The sequence below is a fragment of the Ursus americanus genome, chromosome 16, assembly GCF_024610735.1.
Source record: "Ursus americanus isolate L20-20 chromosome 16, mUrsAme1.1.p, whole genome shotgun sequence".
Classification (NCBI taxonomy): domain Eukaryota; kingdom Metazoa; phylum Chordata; class Mammalia; order Carnivora; family Ursidae; genus Ursus; species Ursus americanus.
This window is the reverse complement of record NC_142142.1, coordinates 4,481,527-4,495,687: the sequence shown is the minus strand read 5'-3', so window position 1 is coordinate 4,495,687 and position 14,161 is coordinate 4,481,527. Positions and strand designations below refer to the sequence as shown.

At 36.8% G+C, this 14,161-nt stretch overlaps 2 protein-coding genes across 2 annotated transcripts; both read left to right on the top strand.

Annotated features, from left to right (window-relative positions):
• Nucleotides 1-2,660: 2,660 nt before the first annotated feature.
• On the top strand, nucleotides 2,661-3,622 carry LOC123782713 (olfactory receptor 52N2-like). The gene is given in 2 exon segments (XM_045782985.2): nucleotides 2,661-3,585; nucleotides 3,588-3,622. Coding segments are annotated over 2 exon segments (960 nt in total).
• Nucleotides 3,623-12,582: 8,960 nt separating this feature from the next.
• Nucleotides 12,583-13,545, top strand: LOC123782679 (olfactory receptor 52N2-like). The gene has a single exon (XM_045782951.2). The coding sequence runs from the start codon at nucleotides 12,583-12,585 to the stop codon at nucleotides 13,543-13,545; it is 963 nt and encodes a 320-aa protein (XP_045638907.2).
• The last annotated feature ends 616 nt before the right edge of the window (nucleotides 13,546-14,161 follow it).

The window sequence follows — 14,161 nt, the reverse complement described above, 5'->3', positions numbered from 1 at the left end:
AAGGGACTCACAAACTGCCTGGAAGAGGGAGGAGAAGTTGGGAAAAAATTTAAGTGTAGTTAATAGCACCATATTGCTGATATGCTAAGGACCAAAGAGATAATGCTACAGGCAAGCAAATGTCTGCACAAGAACAGAAAAATTCTCTCTGTAAATGGAAAAGTCTTCGTTAGGAAGTGGTAAGACCTCTATGAATGAAAATGCATTAGGGCAAGAGTTGAAAGGAATTCTAGTGACCATGTACCCCAACTTCCTGATAACAACATTCATGATACACGTTATTCCTCCTTTGCTTGAATACATCTGATGACAGTAATCTCGTTACCTTACTAGAGATCTCTGTCTGCATAAATGAATAATACTTGATCCCAAACCTACTTTCCTAAACTTTTCTTATTCATCATATGTGTGATTAAATTGTGCAAAATAACACAAAAGGCAATTACTTGCCTGTACTCCATGTACACATGCGAGTTTTAATTATCACGAATTTCACCAACAAACAAACAAACAAAAAACCTTTTAGGATTCTAGATAGCTTGAAACCATTTTACCTATCCTCCAGATACTCTGATTTTTCAATATGCCCACAATTTGTTAAGGTATTTATATACAAGCAAGAAGACCAATCAAAAAGGAAATTTTGAAATTCATTCATTCATTCGTTCATTCATTCATTCTAAGACTCTTTTCTCCTGCCAGTTAATACATTAAGTGCGAGAGACGCAGCAGTGAACAAAATAGACAGCAATCCCTGCACATACAGATTTTACATTCTAGTGAGGGACGAAGGACAATGCTAATTGCCGTGAAGTAAAGAAAATCTGGAAAGCAGGATGCTATGCAAAGGGCACAGCCTTGCCAAGATTGGCAAAGGTCTGCGGCTTGCAATTTTGAGTTAAGATAAGGAAAAGCCTTACTTTGGGTCTGACACTGAGTGCAGACCTGAAAGTGTTGAGTGCATGTACCATGGTATTATCTGCCGAACAACGAAGCAGGCAGTAAAAGTGGCAAGTGGAGAACTGTGTTCATGCTTGCTGAGGTTGGGAAACCTCCAGCAGGTATGGATAGACTGAGAGGATCAGAGTTAGAGCAGTGGGAGACCAACCAGAGATTCAAAAGAGTTCTAATTGTACAGGATGTTGTGAACAAATATAGAGACGCTGACTTTGCTCTGAGTGCGAGGTAAGGCTACTAGAGGTTTAAGGGATGGCTAGACATTGTTTCGTTTCATTTATTTTATAAAGCAAAAATAATGTAATAATACTAACGATAATTATGATAGTGCTATATATTTTGCTTATTATGATCCAAGTTGTGGTGAAAATTTCCATGGTTTACATAATATTTCCATAGTTTGCTCAAATTACAGTTGAGCAAATTGCTTTAACAAATTGTCACTTCTAATCTTTTCCTATTTCCTAGAAAAAAATTTGCTTTTATCTTTTTTATATGTTAAAATTGTTTATATGGCATCAGTTGAAAAGTCTTCCACATGTTAAAAACAACGGGTGTTATATGCAAACAATGAATCATGGAACTCTACATCAAAAGCTAAGGATGTACTGTATGGTGACTAACATAACATAATAAAAAAAATTTTTAAAAAGTAATGGGTAAAAATAAACCAACTAACCACTTATATAGAAAAACTTTAGGCTAAGCTCTTTCTTTCTCTCTTTCTCTCTCACACACACAATACACATGTACACACAATGGAGAGAGAAAATAGAAGCAATCAAAACTGGAACATTGGAAAATACTTATATGGGGGAGATTAAAATATAACAAAAGTATATATAAAATAATTTTTGAAAATGCAGTAAAATATACAACATAATGCTGTGGGAAAATGAATAACTCAAGTTGCAAACAATAACAAAGGAAGGACTTTTAAAAATAGAAGATAAAGATTAATTTCTCAAAAATAAAACAGAGAAAGATATCCTGGGGTCATGATTTTAATCAAAAACCTCTCAGGTTAAATCCATGTCCCAGAACACAGAAGAAAGTTAGAAAGCCAACTCTTTCAAAAAACAAACAAATTGATTAAGAAAGCTTTCACCCTATCCAATATAATTTTCATGGTTATTTGGGGCAAAAAATATACCAAAAGAAACTAAGATAATTGTGATTATTGATATACTATGCTTATCTACACAGAAATTTGAAAGAACCAAGAGAAACTGTGAGCACTGCATAGAGCTTAACAATGTCATTGGTTAAATGTAAATACTAAAATCTTTCATGTTTACCAGCAAGAAACAATTAGATATATAGTGCAAAATGAACGTGGATGGCCATGATTTATAAGTTATAACTTATTATGTAATTTTTGGCCCATCAAACCATGGCCTGAGAATATCAACACATACACACAGGCAGAGTTTACAGTATAAAGCCAAAGGAGATCAGGTCTCTGTTATAATGTTTGCACTATGTTAGCATTCTATTCCTTCATTAAGAGGCCCAGGACTACTCAGTAGGATCAAATAACACAGTGTGGGTACAAAAAGATTATTTTTCTCCTAAATTTATTATTTATAGCATGCAAAATACCTGTTCATCTTTTGTCTCTGAGCGAAATCAGTCTCACTACTATCTTCTTGCGTAGGTCGTCTTTACTGGTACAGAAGTAACATGCTTTGCAATTGACCATCATGCACGGAGCCAACAGCTCCGGCCTGACACCAAGACACTTCATCCTTAATGGGATTCCTGAGCTAGAAGCCTTACACATCTGGATCTCCCTGCCGTTCTGCTTCATGTACGTCACCGCTGTCCTGGGGAACTGTGGGCTCATCTACCTCATCGGCCACGAGGAGGCCCTGCACCGGCCCATGTACTACTTCCTAGCTTTGTTGTCTCTTACAGATGTTAGCGGGTGCACTTCATTTGTCCCTAATATGTTATGTATCTTTTGGTTCAATCTCAAAGAGATTGACTTTAATGCCTGTCTTGTGCAGATGTTTTTCATCCACATGCTGACAGGTATGGAGTCTGGCGTGCTCATGCTTATGGCCCTGGACCGCTATGTGGCCATCTGCTACCCTCTACGCTATTCTACCATCCTCACCAACACTGTAATTACCAAGGTTGGGTTTGCCACCTTCAGTCGAAGTGTGTTGCTCATGATCCCATTTGCTTTCCTGATCAAGCGTCTTCCCTACTGCAGGGGCAACCTCATCCACCACACCTACTGTGACCACATGTCTGTGGCCAAACTGTCCTGCGGCAACATCAAGATTAATGCCATCTACGGTCTCATAGTTGCCATATTGATTGGAGGATTCGATATGTTCTGTATCTTCATGTCTTACACCATGATTATCCGTGCCGTAGTGAGTCTGTCATCTGCAGATGCTCGCCACAAAGCCTCCAGCACCTGCACATCACACATCTGTGCTATTGTCATCACCTATGTCCCAGCCTTCTTCAACTTCTTCACGCATCGTTTTGGGGGACGCACCATACCTCACCACGTTCACATTTTTATAGCCAATCTCTACCTGTTGCTGCCCCCCACCTTGAATCCAATTGTCTATGGAGTGAAGACCAAACAGATCCGTGAAGGAGTGATCAAATTGTTTTCAGAGAGAAAGATATTTTGAGTGTGAGCTAAATTTATGGTATATAATTCTGCATGTAGCATAAAGGTAAAGAAAGAAGTTATAGAGCAAGAGAACAGATGCAAAATTCCTAACCATGAGGTCAGGAGAAAATACCTGTCAATATTCTATTATAATATTTATGAAACAATCACAAAAAATCTTAATATGAGACCTCTAACTTGATAGAAAAGAATTAGACAGGAAACAATTGTATTTTCCACACAGTTTAACTTTAGTTAGACCTGGTAGAATGAATTCACAGAATCGGAGATCCAGAATTTGAAATAAGCTCTTGATGATTAATGCTCTTTGGTCTAGGGCACTCTGAGGGAGTATATAGAAAAGAACAAAGCAGGTCAAATAGCTGAGAGACTCCAGAAGATTGGGGAAGTCACCTATGCAAACTGTCTCGGGTATTGTGGGGAAGCCAGAAACACTTCCCCAGAATGTTTGTGCTGAATTCCATGGTCCTGTCATCCTTTTTATTCCATATTTATGTGAAACTTGTATAACTTAGGGGAAAAAATCTTCCTTGTCTGCTCATTTATTTCTGACATTTTGCTGCCCAGGTAATTATTTGGATTCTTATTAATGTAGTCATGTACATACGAATGAAGCTGGAGTGGATATGATCATTGGAGTTCATCATAATCTCAGAAGTACCCATTGGAGTTGCTATCAAGCAGAATTTTGAAAAACACAGTGGACATAGTTGACAGGTATTTGAGTAAAGGTTTTATGAGTAGAGGAAAGGAGACTTTAAAAAAAAATCTATGTAATTTTCCAATCAAGATGTCTGGGCTTAACTGCTTTACTTGACTTTAATACAGGGGAAGAAATAGTTGAGTGACCAGGGACAGTAAAGAAAGGAGTACTTTATTTAGATTTCTGGAAATAACAGAGAAAAAAGTAACAGAAGTGGAATGATAAATGTGGTATTCAGAAATAGCAAGACTGAACGAAAACTGAAAAAGAATAAGAGCATAACACAGGAGGTAACTGGAGTAATAGAATATGATCAGGAAATGGATACAAGTAGGTAGGTAGGTGGAAATCTTAATTATATTAAATTATATTCTTATTACCTTTTAATATGAAGAATATATTTCAATATTATATATAGTCAAATAATTGTAAAATATATTAATCGCATCACATATTTTTGCAATATAATTTCACATTTAGAATAAAAATCTGTTTTTTTAATACTAACATTACAAAAGTGCCTCTATGTAATGTAAATTATGAACTTCTAATCAGCAAAGTTGCTACATCCTTGAATTATGCTTTTGGATTTTGTAAATTTTATTCAATTAAGGAATTTTCTTTAAGCAATACTAGCAATAAAATACTAGCAAACAGATCACAAAATTACTTTTCCTAAACTGCCATTTAAATATATATATATATATATATATATGGTGTCAGGTATTATAATAATGATTCATATATAGTATTGCATTGAACTTTTAAGTCAAAACTATGGGATAGTATAATTATCCTCATCTTATAGAAGAGGAGTGTGAGCTACACAAACAGCAAGACTGGATGAATCTGAGAACATTAAGACTAAAATGTAAATACAATCATGTTGACAGGCCTATGCTGTGGGGCGGGGGTGTGTGGGGGGCAACAATAGCAATAGCAACACAGCAAAACCAGAACATAAATTTAAAAATCTGAAGAAATAAAATGTAATAAATAACAGTTATTTAAGGCACTTGAGTAACAACCCCCAATTAATTTTATGTCTTCTTCCCCATTACAAACTCAAAAATGGGTTTCATGGAAACCACAACATTACTCTGAAAACTAAGACTTACAACTAAACTAGAACCAGTAGGCTAGAATAATTGAGTGGTTTTTTTTTTTTTTAATTACAAGCTAGACTTGATAGAAGGAAATTCTATTCAGTATTCATGGGGAGAGAAAGAAGAAGACTAAAGGAGAGGAGAGGAAAAGACTGGGGGAAAAATGGTGGAAGACACTTCATTTCAAATTCCATCTCCTGCCCTAAAGACCGAGTCGTGAGCAGAGCTCAATGGACTTGGTGGAAAGGCCCAGCCCTCCCACATCAACCTCACACAGATTGATGAGCTCTAGAACCAGGCTATCAGGTATAAAGTACTCACACTTAGACTTCAATTTAGTTAAATCAAATTCCTTTTCAAACTAGGAGATGTTAATATTCCCAAAGGAAAGGAAGTAGCAGGAAATTACAAGGTGATATAGCATAGTGAAAATTATCCTGTTCTGAAGAATCTCCAGAACTATTTGACCAACCATTTCAGACTGGTCATGATGTACAGAGATAAAGACAAGGAATGACCAAACAAACCGTACAGATTGGGGGGGCACAATATACAGTGAGCATTCCACATGACCCCTCCACAAGACCCCACTAACAGTTGTGTTTCTCTTTTATTGAACTGGTAAAATTAAGCCAAAGTATAACTGGAATCTTATCTCGCTCTTCCTCTGAGTTCTGTCTCTCAGAATTTGAACGACAAATGCACTTTTCCTTGAAATGAAAAATACCAATGACATAGCTTGTGTTTCAAAATAACTTAAAACCATTTTCAAAACAGTTTTATAAAAAGTCTGAAAAAAATGAACAAGTTTGCACAAGATTAGCTTACTTATTTTGTGGCATGATTATACATGAGAATTTTGAATTTAACATTTCTATATTTGAGATAGGGAGTCAAAGTCATTTCAGTCAATCGAAAAGAGGTTTGATATTGGTCTGGGATTTCCCCCTGATTCCTTTGGAGCAATAAATAGCTATAGAAACTAAACAATTATGCACACCTATCTATCTGTTGGGTACTTTTATATTAAATAATCAAGGCAAGATTGCTTTATCCAGGCAATGCCGTCTTCAGGCACCTGAACACAGCCGAAACTTTGGACGGCAATAAAGCACGAAGAGTTTGGAGGCTAATGCACACAGTATTGAGGGGGTGAAGTGATCCTGGATGGCTGCTGAGGAAGAGTTGCAGATGTGGAGGGGGGAGTTTTGCTAAGGATAATTCTCAAGGGTAAAGTACTGCAACCTGCTGTAGTGATAAGAACTCTGGTTGCAGGTAAAGCTGGAATTTTGGGGTCATGAAAGAGGAAAATCAAGAAGAAAGAAGAGAAGGAGAAAGAAGTGTAGGAAGAGAAGGAAACGGAGGAGAGGTCAACACAATCTGAATATTGTACAGGAAGACATGGTATGATGAGAACGAACAGAGAGCAATAATCTTAAGGAAAGAAAAAGGAGAGATTTGGAGGAGGGGGGCAATTATTCTCCTCTTATTATTACTTCAAGTATAGGGACTCCATTTAGACTAACATCTTAACTTTTCATTCTAAATCTCATGCCTCTGAACAGGAAAATCTCCAGTTATGTACTTAATAAAATTGTTGACATTTTGATGTTAATTTCCTTGCCGCCTATGTGTCTCAGTCAGCACGGAACTGGAGAGGAAGGAAAGGAGTTGTTAAGAACAGGCCATTGCATGGGGCACCTAGGTGGCTCAGTCAGTTGTCTGACACTTGATCTCAGCTCAGGTCTTGAGCTCATGGTCAAGAGTTCAAGCCCCACCTTGGGCCCTGTGCTGAGCATAGAGCATATTTAAAAAAAAAAAAAAAAAAAAAGGTCATTGCAAAACCCAAGTTTTAAGATGAAATTAAGATAAGATGGAAAGGTATGTGAATAAGATAAAGGAAAAATCAAACAAAGCAAAAGTACAATATGCATAATTAAGTTTTATAGGTATAATGAAGATGTCTCCAGCACAAATTACAAACAGAAAAGGTTTCCGGAAGAAATTAGTGTTGAAGCTGATGCTGAAGGATCAACTGGTGGTAATTAGGTGGAGGGTGGATAGGAGGTAACAACTGATCCAGGAAGACAAAATGGCCTGCATGAAGGTATGAAGGGAACTAGGGACCTCACTCAAGGGACTGGAAACAAGAGTAAGTGGGCTAAAGCAGGGGCCAGTTCTTTATGAGTTTATAGCATACAAACATTTTTTTAAAAATCTAATGCATTACTTTTCTGTTGTTTGGTTATTGCTTTTGCTTTGTTTCATACAAAATAAAGTCATACGTGTAGGAAGTCAAATGACTACATGGGGTCATTTTTAGACTCCATGGTAAAAACGAGAGAGAACAAAAGTCCTACACAGATGAATGACATAGGCTTTCCATTTTGGAATAACAATATTTTCTGTGATGCAGAAAGTTGAGGAAAAATTTTTTTAAATAAAGTATGGGCAAGACATATAGGAAATATATTAAAAATATTTGCAATAGATAGAAGTTAAATCTTTGCCTCATGTCTTATACTTCTGATGTATATAATTAAATGTAAAAATGAAATTCATAAAAAATGGAAATAAAAAATAACTTTATTAAGAATGCTTAGCTCTATCAATTCCTAAACTCAATGTAAATATTTATGAGCAAAAGTGATAGATTGTAGGACACCCTATTATCTTTTTTTTTTTTTTTTTAAAGTCCCCTAGAAGATCTTGATGCAGTTTAGTATAACCAGTTTGGGGACCATAGTCTACAAGTTAAGAACCCCTGCTCTATAGTTAACTAACATTCATACCAATTCTTATTTCCTTAAATTTCAAATCTAAAAGGAGAGGATTTATACAGAGACCCATTTGTAATTTTGGAATATATATAGTTGCATTTATTTAAATTTTATCAAAATAATTTTATGTGTATTTCATTGTTTTTTTTACAAAACCAAATTTTTTTATTTAATTGAAAGTTGTCTTTCCAAGTAGTGAATTTGAGAGTATCTTACAATTGTCCCCCCTTATCCACAGGGGGATATGTTCCAAGATCCCCAGTGGATGCCTGAAACCATGGAGAGTACCAAACCCCATATATACTATGTTTTTTTCCTATACACGCATACCTATGATAAAGTTTAATTTATAAATTAAGCACAGTAAGAAATTAGCAACAATAATAATTAAGTAGAACACTTTTAACAATATACAGTAATAAAAGTTATGTGAATGTGGTCTGTCTCTGAAAATATCTTATTGTACTGTACTCACCCTTCTTCTTGTGATGATATGAGATGATAAAATGCACAATGATGCATTGTTAGGCTACTACTGACCTTCTGAGGATCATCTGCCTCCGGATCACAGCTGACCAGTAACTGAAATAGCAGAAAGCAAAACGACAGATAAGAGGGAGAACTACGGTACTGTTTTCTAGCACTATCGCTAATGCAAAAAGCTAAACAAAACACCACCACCACCATAGTTAATACATTAAAATGTTATTAAATGCTAAATATAAAAAAACTTCTGGAAGTATACACCAGAATGTAGGCTCTAATTGCATTTACTTTAGGGGTTAGAGGAGACGTGAGTTTGCGGAGTAGTGCAACTTTGTTTTCCACTGTATGTCATTTCCCAGTGAAGGGCTGAAGTATGGAAAGATTTTTCTTCAATAAAAGAGAGGGAAGGGAAAACAATTCAATCTCTGTCAACCATAAGATAAAATTTAAGGCCAAATACTTGGGAAAATGTATGCAAACTATGTCAGCAAATGGATTTATATTTCAGTATGGAAGGTATCCAGCAAGCAATAAAATACAAACGAATAACTCCACTAAAAATGGATAAGGAAGATGGGGTACCTGGGTGGCTCAGTTTGTTGAGTGTCCTACTCTTGGTTTCAGCTCCGGTCGTGATCTTAGGGCCAGGAGATCAAGAAGGGCTGGCTCCATGCTCAGCATGGAGTCTGCTTGGGATTTTCCCTCTCCCTCTGCCCCTCCCCCCCCACTTGCTCTCTCTCTGTGTCTCTCCCTGACTCTCTCTCTCAAAATAAAATAAGATAAAATCTTTTAAAAAAAAGGATAAGGAGGTGAATGAATATTCAAAATACGAAAAAACTGACCAAAACCACTTGAAAAAAAATTCTTAATCACTACAAATGAAGTTAATTTCATTTGAAGCTAAAATACCAAAGAAATTAATTCTCACCAGTCTAGCTGGGGAAAAGAGAACATATAATAACCAAAACTTATAGAGGGGCAGCCCACTAGTACTGTATGGAAATGAAAATCAACACAATTTTATGGAGATGATTTTTTTCCAACATTTATAAATATAATTAAAATTGTCCATGCCTTTTGATCCCATAAACTAAACAATCCTATTTATTATTATCTTTTTTAAAGATTTTGTTTATTTGAGAGAGTGAGAGAGAGAGAGAAAAAAACAAGTGCGGGGAGGCGCAGAGGGAGAAGCAGACTCCCCACCAAGCAGGGAGCCTTATGTGGCGCTCAATCCCAGAATCCCAAGATCATGACCTGAGCTGAAGTCAGACACTTAACCAACTGAGCCACTTAGGAGCCCCCTATTTCTTATTATCTTAGGAGAGGAAAAATCAGTAATGCAGAATGGATTACGATATCCATAGAAGAATTATTTTGATAGAAAAAAATGAGGAAGTAATTTAAATATTCAAGAGTAATGAAATGCTTAATTAAATTTGGTATAGCTATTGAAAGAAGAAGTTTAGCTATTGAAAATTTTGATTTCAAGGTATACAGAATGACACAAGAAAATTTCCACAAAATAATTCCAGGTAGAGAAGAAAAACAGTATTCAAAACCCCATATACTCTGAAATTTTTACAAAAACAATATTACACATAATAATTTTATAAAATGAATAAACGAAGTACAGAAAATTTTTTGAGAATGGTTATTCCTCTGTATTGGATTTACAAGTGATTTTCCAACTTTTTTATACTTTTCTGCAGTTTTCAGATTTTCCACATTAAGGATGTGTTTCTTTTGTAAAAAGAGAAAAAAAATTTTTACATGATGTTCATCTCCACCAGGCTTGGTTGTCACATTTCCTGCCTGGGAAAAGGCATTAACTTTAATATGTTTTGTTTTTGTTGTTTCTTTTCCTACTCAAAACTTCTAAATATAGATCTGTTACCACCAGGTGGAAAGTTTATTCTCTTTCCATGAAAATACCTCTGAGACATCTAATTCTGGAGACTCATTCCGCCTGGGACATCCTGCTGGAAATTCTCCAGGGAAACTAAAAATCCTATGTAAGAAGGTACCATCCCAGATTTTGAAGAACTCCTAAGTATTCTCCGCCATGAATAGAATTGTGCCTAACACTGAGGTGAGTTTGGGCAATTTTCCAAAAACAGCTATTTTAGGAAAAGTAAGAATAGTGATGGCTAACAATAAAATGGCCTAGAATATGCAGATGGTTTTTTAAAAGGCAATATTAGCAATAGGCAACGTGCAACGTACTTCTCTTTCCCATTCACTTCTGCAGAGGTAATGGGTCTCTTTCTTCCTGGGTGGACTTAGTCTCACTTTCCAGTCACCCATTCATTTCACTGTGGCGTTCACATAAAAGATGGTGGACACTGGAGACTATAATCTTTACATTTCTCTGGTCTAGGACTATGAAATGATGATTCCTCTGTGTGGGGACATTCCTGGAGAGGTCGAGAACTCTCTCATACGACATTAATTTACATGAGAGGCAATCACCTTAAGAACCAGAGACCGTGAGCCTGTGTAACTTGTATTCTTTTGTATCTTCTTTCCATGGTGACTTCTAGGTACCCTGGCCAGAGGTGGGACAAAGAGTGATTTCCAGATTATCAGGTGACAGGAATCTATGTCTGCTGTCTTCACAACCATGTAATACATGTCGTCACAGTGCAAGTATCTATGTAGTTCTGCTGGGTGGTGGGAATGTTTGCTATTGACATTGCAGCATGGTAAGTTGCCCATCCAGAGCTTAAGGACCATTTTATTTTTCTCAGATGAAAAAAATATTTTAACCGTTCGGTGACTTCAACCTTTCTCAAACATCCCTGAATCTGTAAATTCCTTCAACCATTATTCAGTTCTTTCTACTACCTTTACAGGAAATTGCAATCCAAAAATATGGTATTATGGTATCATGGTATATGGTATTTTATTTATATATATATCAATATCAATATATATATATATCTATATCTATAGATATATATATATACCAAAAATATGGTATATGGTATTACAACCTGTCCAGTTATAACAAAAGAAATATTACTTAAAATAAAGCATTACAGACAATTGGGAATCTTAGACCTTCAAGGGCTTCTTAAATGCAAATGTTATATTGAAATGGATAGGAAACTAATAAAAAATGTGGAAAAGCAGAGAAGCCAAATAGAAAGGATGCTATACCTGATTGGATTCAGCCCTTTAATAAATTTTTTACTGAAATTCCATAAAACTTGCTAATAATTTAGAAGTATAAATATTTTTTTTTTCTTCTCAAGATATTCCTTTAAAATTTCATAGTGTAAAAAAGCATGATATTGATGTCAGATACTAAGCTCTTACTAATTCAAACATTCATTTATTCACATATATTTTATTGAGCATTTACAATGTATCATCTTAAGCAAGTTATATGGAACATTACTGACAATAGCTTTCTTCATAAACTTCAAGGCAGGACAAAAGTCCTGCTGATAGGGACTAGTCAGATTAGGGTGATCCTCTAACTATACATACATGATTTTAGTGACAAGACTCGGGAAGAATCCGAGAGGAGACAACAGAAGTGGCTTATTGGGAGGAAGAGGTAATTATGGCCCAGTTCACAACTTGTTACTGGAATGTGGTGGAATAGAAGAGGTGTGCTGGGGAGAGGTTTAGAAAGTGAGGGTAGTTATTAGACAAATTATCCAATGACACATTGAGTAGTACTGTTTAATCAATTTTTAGATACCCTAGTTCAAAGACTCCCTTGCTAGAGTAGGAGGAAAATCACTGTCTTATCATGACAAAGTTCATGGCATTTGTGGGTATTATCTAAATCACTCTCTCGTCTGGTTTCTAACCCCACTTTTCTCCTACGTAGAAAGCAATTTCTGATAAAGGATGTAAAATGCCCTCCTCTTGTCAGCCATTATGTGTGGGGAAAACAGCTCCAGCCTGACCCCAGGATTCTTCGTCTTGAATGGCGTCCCCGGGCTGGAAGCCGCGCACGCCTGGATCGCCCTGCCGTTCTGCTTCATGTATGTCACTGCTGTCCTGGGGAACTGTGGGCTCATCCACCTCATCGGCCACGAGGAGGCCCTGCACCGGCCCATGTACTACTTCCTGGCCCTGCTCTCCTTCACAGACGTCACCCTGTGCACCACCACCGTACCCAATATGCTGTGCATACTCTGGTTCAACCTCAAGGAGATCGACTTCAACGCCTGCCTGGCTCAGATGTTTTTTGTCCACATGCTGACTGGGATGGAGTCTGGGGTGCTCATGCTCATGGCCCTGGACCGCTATGTGGCCATCTGCTACCCCTTGCGGTATTCCACCATCCTCACCAACCCCGTCATCGCCAAGGCCGGTCTTGCCACCTTCCTGCGCAGTGTGCTGCTCATCCTCCCATTCGCTTTCCTCACCAAGCGTCTGCCCTATTGTCGGGGCAACTCCATTCCCCACACCTACTGCGACCACATGTCTGTGGCCAAAGTGTCCTGTGGTAATTTCAAGGTCAACGCTATCTATGGTCTCTTGGCAGCCCTCTTGATTGGGGGCTTTGATATGTTCTGTATTTCTGTGTCCTACACTATGATCTTGCGGGCAGTGGTGAGTTTGTCATCTGCAGATGCGCGTCAGAAAGCCTTCGGCACCTGTACTTCCCACATATGTGCTATTGTCATCACATATGTTCCAGCCCTGTTCACCATTTTTACTCATCGTTTTGGGGGACAAAACATTCCCCATCACGTCCATATTCTTATTGCTAATCTCTATTTGATGTTGCCTCCTACCCTGAACCCGATTGTTTATGGAGTCAAGACCAAGCAGATCCGGGAAGGAGTCATCAAGTTATTTTTTAAAGAGAAAGATGTCTTAGTTACGAAATAGATTCATGAGTTAATACCCAAAATCAAGGAAAGACAAGAAATATTTCAGAGGAGATTCTGGAGCGTCAGTTTAAAACCAATGGGTTCATTGCAGAAAACAATATTCATTGAATATCTACTATAATAGTAACTGATTTTTTTTTGTAAAACTCATTAAAGATAAAAATTAATTAAATAAAAAATGAACTTGAGGATTTTTTTTTCTTGAAAGGAATTTCACATCAATGTAATTTCAAGGCTGTTTGGAAATTACTGCATCGCTTAGATTCCTAGTGTGTTTTGCACGTGAGACAAATTGCATATGGGATGCACATGAAAGAACAAATTCCTGACCTCATGTTGGGGATTCACCAGTTCTTGGCAGGAAACCCATTTTAAAAAGAAGTGTCAGTGTCTGTTTCTTAAGACACTTCACACGTATTTTAATGACTTCAGAAACCCTCTATTCCCTTCACTGCATAGTTTGGTATAACTTGTTTCAATTATGTAAACTATCATATTTATCTAAGCTATATTGAATTTCCACTATCAAGGAGAACAATTTTCATGTATTTCTATCAATACTATCTAAATAAAAGATGGGAAGATAAGCAAGGGAATAAACCACAAAATCTTAA